At 45.8% G+C, this 9,305-nt stretch overlaps 1 protein-coding gene across 2 annotated transcripts in view; it reads right to left on the reverse strand.

The window, feature by feature from the left end:
* SNX22 (sorting nexin 22) overlaps window positions 1–8,465 on the reverse strand; it is a 51,026-nt gene extending 42,561 nt beyond the window's left edge. For both annotated transcript variants that reach the window (XM_066592434.1, XM_066592433.1), the window contains exon 1: window positions 8,217–8,465. In XM_066592434.1, coding sequence (XP_066448531.1) covers window positions 8,217–8,279 — 63 coding nt within the window. In that variant the 5' untranslated portion in view covers window positions 8,280–8,465. The remainder of the gene's footprint in view (window positions 1–8,216) is intronic.
* Between the last annotated feature and the right edge of the window lie 840 nt (window positions 8,466–9,305).

A 9,305-nucleotide genomic window follows, 5' to 3' on the forward strand; every position in this document is an offset into this window, starting at 1 on the left:
CTCCTCATATACTTATATATTACACAGACGACCTCCTGGTCATGCAGTAAGCTATCACACAGACGACCTCCTCCTCATGCAGTGAGATATTATACAGACTACCTCCTCCTCATATACTAACATATTACACAGATGGCCTCTTCCTCCTTATATACTAATATAATTAATCAGTACAGACAGACATATATATACACACACACGCATATTTAAATTTTTTTCATGTCTAAAAATAAAATACACGGGCAACGCCAGGTAATCAGCTAGTGAATAAATAAAAGAGATATGTTTTGAAAGTGGGGAGGAAAAAACGAAAATGACAAAAAGGGCCGAGTCCTTAAGGGGTTAAACATACAATGTGCATATGACACAGTATATGGAAATGGCTTTTTGAATTGGAGATGTAACCTGATCTGAGCGCGGGAAGTGTGCTATCTACATAGCAAAATTTTGCACAAATATATTGCAAGTCCCAGCCCTTCATAAATACAAGTTAATCCAGGGCAGAAGTCACATTACTGAATGCAGTGCATTGTGGTTCTAATCTCAACTGGGAGAAAGAAATTACACTGAACAACGAAATCTTTACGGCTCATTCACACAGGTATATAGTCCTAAAAGACCATCGATATATATTGGACCTCTCAGGCATGCGTTTTTTTCACGTGCATACTCCGCGCCGTTGCATGCTGTGTAAAGCCAAAAATAGGTTATGCGTATATTATATATATGTTCTTCGGCACTCTTGCAGGACAAATTCATAGTGTTAATAGATCCTTTCTATTCACAATAATGTGATATAGAGAAAAAGATGCAAGGCACTGTATACTGAGAGACAGTCCTTCCCAATAATCCAACCATACACAAAGTGTAGGAAGGCAATAGAGTAATTCCAAATACGTACATAAATATCCTTTTAATAGATTAATAAGGGCAGACTGCAACGCATTTCGGCAAAAAAGCCCTTTTCAAGCAGACAATCAATACAAAAAAATACAAAGAACAGTCAATATATACAAATTATATCAGCATGTAACAAAAGGCCCATTTACATGCAACGATTATCGCTCAAAATTCGCTCAAAAGCCATCGTTTGAGCGATAATTGTTCTGTGTAAATGCTCTCATCTTTCACTCTTCGGCTGAACGATGATTTTTAGGTGAGCATAAAATCCATCGTTTAGCCGGAGAGAAGATAACACAGACCGCATGCTGTGTTTGCTGTCCATGGTGCTGTATTCTCCACGGGAGCGCTGATTTCATTGTATTCAGCTTGCAGCCCTGTGGCAGAACAAAGGACCTCCTGCTGTTCTCTGCATACAGGTCCTGGAGGCTCACTTACATGTAAATGAAGGTGATAAGCTGCTAATGGGCATTATCAACCTATCTTTTGAACGATTATCTTTGCATGTAAATGGGCCTTTACTATGAGTTCCTTAAGGCCCTTTTACAGTGGCCGAAAGTCAGGCACACGATGCACGACACTCTTTTCCTGCACATGCTAGCTCCCATGCTGCTGCACAGGAGCTAGTGTTGCTGGCTCACAGTGGGGCGGCTGGAGTTCTCTCCTCGCGCTCCCCTGTCCCCTCCATTGGCTTAACATAGCGTCCGTTGCCAGGTGAGTCTGAACACATACTTATTCATTTTTTCTTGTTGGAAATATATACAAAATCTTCAGGGTGCTGCCCTCCTTATTTTTGTGGTTTCTTTCTTATTGCATGCTGTGGGGTCTTAAAATATGCAGTAAGTATGCATGTTGCATGTGTAAAAAATATGAACATAACTCACAGCCCCCATACACCCGTGTGAGTGAGCCCTTCAGAATGAACTTCAATGTTCTCCAATTTCATTTGTAAAATGTGTGTGGTCTTAAATTAATGGTAGACACTACAGCCAAGGGAGAATATAGCTTGCTGTTTTATCATGTTACTACAAGGGACACATTTTGGTTCCCCAAAAATCACCGCAGTATGTCCTATTTTCATGCATATTGCACACGAAAATAGCACATATTAAACTTAATTGCCCATTGAAATCAATAGGAGTGTGCAAATATGCTGGGCATGCACGTGCATAAAATACAGCTAAATACGCACAAATGCACACAACAACACAACGCCCATCGAGCAAATACGCTTAAGCCTATGTAAAGCCAGTAATGCATTTACATGGGCGAGAAAACTCACCCAATTTTTATGTAAGTGTATTGCTTCTTGCGAGGAACTTACATTGTACTCGCATCGCTGCACTTGCAATTTTCACTGGCATAAAATCTGCATGTACATGTGAGCACAATGCAATTTTTTTCTGCTCCCATAGCGAAGAATGGGCTATTCTTCAATAGAATCACCCAAAAATGCTGCAATTTTTCGGTTTTATTGCTTCTCCTTCCATCGCTGCTGGAGAAAAATCACATGTAAATGCATCCACTAAAAACATTGGTTTGTTTGCCCTTGCACTCTCTATGCATTTATCAATGTGTGTGGGAAAATGACCCTTGTAAACGTACCCTCACAAATACCGTATATTTTTACAAGCCACAAAAAGGTGCCGCACCAAGGTTGAACTTCCCTGTCAGCACCCCTGAATGCTTATGAGTCACTGCACTTGGCACGGCTGTGATTTCCCATCTGTTTCTGCTACAATAGTCAATCTCATGGAAATTAAATCCATTAACATCAAAGCAATCTGGATGACTTATGTGCTCACTGGCTGGCATGCATTGGTATCAAGTTAATGCAAAAAGAGAAGAAAAGGAGTTTGCCATGAGAAAAGAGTAAAAAAATATTGGATCCTTAACGCCAGGCAGCAGAGGTTAGAAATGGCAGAACTAGGATCTCTACAAATCAGCAAACACAAAGCCGCCTCTCTTCTGTCAAGTTGTAGGTTCTTTAATTACATCACGTTCTCCCCTGGCAGCTACCCAAAAGTGACAACTGGAAAAGGTTGATATTACATCTTCTATAAAAGGTTTTTCCCCAGGAGAAGAAGTGCAAATACCATCTATTCATCTTATTAGCTCTGCAGAATAAGACGTGGCCATATACAGCATGGAGGCACAGATAGGCGTTACTGCAGCTTTGGGCAAAGATTAAAGGGGTTTTCTAGGGAAAATACTATTGATGACTTATCCTCAGGATAGTTCATCAACAGTTGATCGGCTAGGGTTCCTCGCTCTGGACCCCGACCGATCAGCTGATTGTGCGCCCGCTGACAGCAATGCAATTGCACAGGGGTCGGAGCGGAAGCAGCGGAGGTCTCTCTGTAGTGGTTGGCACCTATAATTGCAAGCTTGGCTCTCATTTATACCAAGGTGTGCCGTGCCTGCAGTTACAAGTGCACAGAAATCGGAGCAGAGACTTCCGCTGCTTCTGCTCCAGCCCATCTGCGCTGGGCCCAAAGTCTACAGATGACCCAACGTGCCCTTGAGATGTCATTTGCAGAATTCACTTTTTTAAAGGCAAAGAAGATGCACCATGGACAGTGCACAAGAAACATAAGACAATGAGGGAAGTTAATTATGAATGTCCTAAATATAAACAGCTTAGAACCAGACGAGGTAGACAGGCAGAAGTGCCAAAGTCACCACATTGTCTCAGACTGTATGATGGAAACTATTCTCTTCCTTACCGCACCTCTTCGTTGGTTTTCTTTTAAGGGAACCCGTCACCAGTTTTCTGTAAATTAAACCAATAAGGCCACTCTCCCACGGGTGTTCGGAAAACGACACATTTTTTAACGCAGCGTTTTGCTGTGTTTTAGAATGGCATTTTCAAAAGCACTCAACAGCGTTTTCCATGCACTCCATCATTGCAATGGGTGATGGGGGGGCGTTAAAAAGTGCTACAACTTACTAAAATAGAACAGACAGCCTTCATTTAGCGCGGCATTAGAAACCTCGTGCTGAAACGCTCATCTGAGAAGCCCCATTGCAATTAATGGAGGCTCTGTACATCGTCTTTAGCGGACGTTTGAAACTCCCACTAAACCGCTGTAAAATACACCTTTGTGAAATGGCCTAACAGCGTTACTCTAGTATTGCATTACTATATAGCACTACTACGGTATATTATAGCACTACTCTAGTATTGTCCCACTCTTTCACACACTGTCTTTGTTATAAATGTTGATGTAAGCATATCTTTATAATCAAAATTTTAACATTTCTGTAATGCAGCCAAGTAGTCTGGTGGGCATGCCGGGACCACCTCCCCTAGCTGCATTTTTTTCAGCAAAGTCTGTCTCCTCAGCCCCTTGTGATATTGATAACACAGTTGGCGCCATCCATGCTTCCCACTGAAATCTTGTGCCTGCGCTGTGGGCTCCTGGCACATGCGCAGACAAGCTACTTTATCAGTCTTAGTAGTTGCTGTGTGAACTTGGTGCTCCATGTACTGTAGATCAGTGGTGGAAAAAAACAGTATGTCATTATCTACTGGTACACCTTGTTATGACCTCCACCCAGGGGTCCAGTCTGGATTTCCATTTAAAATCCTGAAAGTGGCACCCCTGTACAGGACCTGAACAAACTGGTCATTAATGAAACTGCTGAATCAGAGACCAATAGATTTCTGTTCATTTACAGCATTTTGTGCAGGAGAGAAAAGCTTTGTTCACCACTGCAGTCCTAAGCTCTCACTCACGACCTGAAGGTTGCGGGTTCAATCCCCACTTGGTTTAGGTAGCCGGCTCAAGGTTGACTTAGCCTTCCATCCTTCTGAGGTCGGTAAAATGAGTACCCAGCTTTCTGGCGGAAAAAAGATGACTGGGGAAGGCAATGGCAAACCACTCAGCAAAAACAGTCTGCCCAGAAAATGTCACAATGTGACGTCACTTGAGGAGCCAGTCATGACTCGGTGCTTGCACCAGGGGACTTTACCTTTACCGATACAAAGTATTGCAGAGGGAAGGAGCGGCACAGGCATGTATGAAGAAAACATGGCTGTAGAACAGGTACAATAAACGCTGTAACTGTCAGAAAATGCTCATATTTAACATAAATGCTGTGGATTTTACAGAATTTCCACACAGAAAATTTGCAGCATTTACAGTACAAGCCATGCGAATATAACAAATCTTATCCACACAGTGTGTAAAACAATTAGCATGGAATTGACATGACTTAAAAATGTTAAATCCACATCAATTTATGCTGCAGCTTTTCAGTGCAATTTTCACCTCTCCAAATCTGGGTGTATTCACATGGGCGAGTTTCACAAGTGAGTTCCATCCGATAGCACTATGCATGGAACTTGCGCGTGTTAATAACACATTGATTTTAAGGTGCACATGAGCAGCCTTTCTCTTGCAGCGATGCTAAGAGACTGAAACATTGTCCTATTTATGGAATTCCTTATAAGGAATTGCCCTTTATTTCCTATGGGAGCTTCTAAAAATTGCATTGCACTCGTGTGATTTTTACCATTGAAACTATTGGAAACACTTGCGATTTTTTTAATGTGCATGAAAATTGCAAGTGCATAGATGCAATGCATTTTTTAAGAAAAAACGCATCGTTTTTGCATCCAGAATTGCATTTTTCAAGTCGCTCAGCCAATTAAAGGGCAGCTCTTGCCTGTCATTCATTCAGTGAGAGCGGCCTGTGATTGGCTGAGGTGCTCAGCCAATCGGAAGCAGCTGTGTGTGATTGGCTGAGCACCTCAGGCAATCACAGGCCACTCTCGCTGAATGAATGACAGGCAAGAGCTGCCTTTAATTGGCTGAGCGACTCAGCCAATCAGAAGCAGCTCTTTCAGCAGGCGGGGATTTTAAATCCCCACCTGTTTCAAGAACTGCTTTGAAGAGCCTGGGACAGCGCAGAGAGGAGGCAGCTGAGCCCCCACAGCTGAAGGAAGGTGAGTATGTGGTGTTTATTATTTTTTACACTATTTTGCCTTGTTTTTCAGGGAAGGGCTTATACCTAAAGCCCTTCCCTGAAAAACAATTACTGGATGCCGGCAGCTGGATCCGCTACTGCAGCTGTCATCTGTGACAGCTGCAGTAGGGAATTCTTTATTCCCCACGGGAAATATTATTCTTTTTTTTTCTTTTTACACTAAAATGTTTGTTTTGCAGCCGCGGCTCCATTGAAGACAATGTGTGCATTCCCTATGGTGCACGCACGTCCTATCTTTGCAGGCCCACGCCTGTAAAGCACGGACATGTGAACACACTATAGGGAATGCATTGCTTGCAATAGACGTGCGTTTTTGTGCGCGCATATGCACGCACAAATACACGCTCGTGTGAAGCCACCCTTTAGGAAGCTTTCAGAAAATCGTGTGAGATTTGTGGGTTACAAGACAATTTCAAATGGGGGTCATACACGAGTGATTCTTTTTCGATCGGATCGCGGGTAAAAAAAGAGTCATGTCCTATCTTTAGGCATTCCCTCGGGAACACAGTGCACCGCAATTGTTTTCAATGGGGCCGGAACAGCATTGCATGGCATGTGAGTTACACGCGAGTGTGATGTGATGCGAGGTTTACCCATGGAAAACAATGGGAAACACTGTGCGATCCTCCACCGCGGCAGAGGAACGCTACTCCCCTAAAGTGATGCAGACGGTATTAACACAAAAACGCCTCGCATCCGCAGAGACATCCCATGTTGGCAAGCGCAATATCGCGCCTAGTTTCATGGCCCAATATCACACTCTCCTGTGTGAAATTAGCCTTAGGACAGCTTCACACAGGCGTATGCACAAAAACGCTCACCTCAGCTCAACGTATTTGCGCACGCGGGGCAGTTCACATACAACACACCCCTTCTGTGGATTAAAAGGCTATTTAGCCTAATGAGATCCAGATGTGTCCTTTTCTCCGCGGTTTTGCTGTTTCTCACGCATCCCATTGCATATTTGCACTCCTCCCATAGACGTCTATGCGGGCCTCTACTGCGCAATATACAGAAAGATAGAGCAGGTTTTATTTTTTCTGCGTGCAGTAAATGCGCATCCAATATAGGCTTATGAGAACAAGCCCATTAGAATCAATGAGTTCTATTCGCAGTGTTTTGTGCGCATTTATCTCAGGCCTCTTTTACATGGGGAGCTAAGTGTGCAAAAATCACGTGCTTAAAAAGCACACGGCTATTAGAACCAATGGAGGAAGGAATTTGATATTCCCATAGGAAACCATTGGTTCTAATAGCCACCTGTTTTTAAGTGCGTACTTTTTGTGTGCCTAGCTCCCCTGTGAAAGATATGATCATGTGAAGAAGCCCCTAGGAGGTGAAATCCAAATCAGAAACCGCAGCAGCGGATCTGACAGATCTCAGCACACACCAGCAGAGTGCCTGAAACCACATCCAGCCACCCAGGGTCCACAAAAAGCAGATCCTATGCTGAAGACCCTGCTGGGGGGGAGGAAAGAGTTTTTAAACCCTGTCAAAGAGAACTTCCATGCAGATGAATAGAAAAAAAACTATGTTGTAAACTCGCAGGAGGAAAGAATCGGGAATGTCCTGATGTCCCTTATAACAGAAGACACCAAGTATGGTAGGGACCGACCCCAAACCACCGCACACCCCACGGATCTCAGTCTAGCCCCTCCGCGACCGTCGGCTGCAGTTCACATTACAGAGCCGGCAGACAAGGAGGACTGTCAGCTGCGACAAACACCAACAACGTCCTGCGGGCCGGGCACAGAGGCAGCCATCACGGCTAGACTAACTAATGAGGAGCCCCAGCAATCATCTCCTGCCAAATCATCAGTAACGATGTGTTTGCATTGTGAGTGATGCCATGTACTGCAAGATCATTCACTAGAGGGCAAGCTGAACGTACCGGGCGGAGGTCCCGGGGTCTGGGTGAGGGTCTGCCGGGGACTCGGGGTCTGGGTGAGGGTCTGCCGGGGGCTCGGGGTCTGGGTGAGGGTCTGCCGGGGGCTCGGGGTCTGGGTGAGGGTCTGCCGGGGGCTCGGGGTCTGGGTGAGGGTCTGCCGGGGGCTCGGGGTCTGGGTGAGGGTCTGCCGGGGTCTGGGTGAGGGTCTGCAGGGTCCCGGGGTCTATAGAAGAATGTAGCCCTTTTTACAGTGACCGATGTAAGGAGACTACAAGACTAGTCGCAGGTTCCTCCAGGCATTCACGAGACCAGTCCGACTCCTTTGTACTAAGGACCAGACAAAGGGCACCCGAGCAGTCGCCAGCTGGTCGCCACCAGGTGCCCGGGCTCTCACAGCCTAGGCAGGGGAGAGAGCGCCGCCGCAGGCTGCACCTACCGTGCGGGTCTTGTCAGCCTTGTACACCTGGTGCCCCACTGACGGGATGTACACTTCTATCATTCTCTGCTGATGGCTGCGTGCGGTCTGGATGGAGAGAACACACGGTGCCCCGTTCAGGCTTTCGCCATGCTACCCGGCTGGCAGTATGCGGAGTGCCCAGGGCTACACACATCTCCTGTCTTTATGCCACCCCACCCCCATCTATGCCTTCGCTGTGTGTCCTCTTCAGCTGTTTGAAACTTGGTAACACTACACTCCTGTGCCGAGCCCTCCCCTCATGTCAGCGCGTCCCTCCCCGCTCCATGCTCGTAGCACAACACAGCCGTCCCCTCCCGCCTCACAGACTGGGTGTCCCGCCTGCCTACCTTTATGAGCGGGGTGTCCGGCACGCAGGGCTCGTCCACCACTTGCTCAGTGGGGTCTGTGCCCGGCCGGTGGGGATTGTGAGGGGATTCTAGGCAGGTTGTGTCTGGGGGCATTACAGGTGGCAATGTGCAGGACAGTTATGGGGAGATTTCTCTCTTTTTACCTCAAAACCAAGTCCAGACGGCGCGTTCATAGTGCAGCACCAACACGCATTACCTCGAGCCCTGCGGAAATGGCGCTTGCAAACAATTTCTATAAAAACTGTAATTGGGGAGAACGCGGGAAAAACAGAGTTTATGAGTCAATATGAAAGAATAAACTGCAGCGATAGTTTGAGAGCGAGGAGGGTTTAAAAAAGAACGCAACGCTCCAAAAAAGGAGCGTTTTTACAAATCTCGTTCACGTTTCTTTGAAGGAGTCCTCCTATCTGCTCAGCTTTTTCTGTGACTCCCATGGACGCCGGTTGAGAGGGCCACCACCATGCGCAGACATCTCTCCCTTTATCCCTTTCCAATCCAATTTGTATCCTGGTTTTCCTAGGGGGCTTACTCTTTTTCTGCTGTTATACAACGGCGCCATCTGCTGGCTAAAGCCAGTACTGCATGAAGTGACACGGAAAGGCTCCAACAGCAGAGAGGCTGGCAATATACAGTAAGAGAACCTCGACGGACGTCTTCCAACTATCGGAGCTGTACAGCCCTAAATTATAATGTCTTAAGA

The sequence above is a fragment of the Eleutherodactylus coqui genome, chromosome 2 (assembly GCF_035609145.1).
Source record: "Eleutherodactylus coqui strain aEleCoq1 chromosome 2, aEleCoq1.hap1, whole genome shotgun sequence".
In the NCBI taxonomy this organism is placed as follows: domain Eukaryota; kingdom Metazoa; phylum Chordata; class Amphibia; order Anura; family Eleutherodactylidae; genus Eleutherodactylus; species Eleutherodactylus coqui.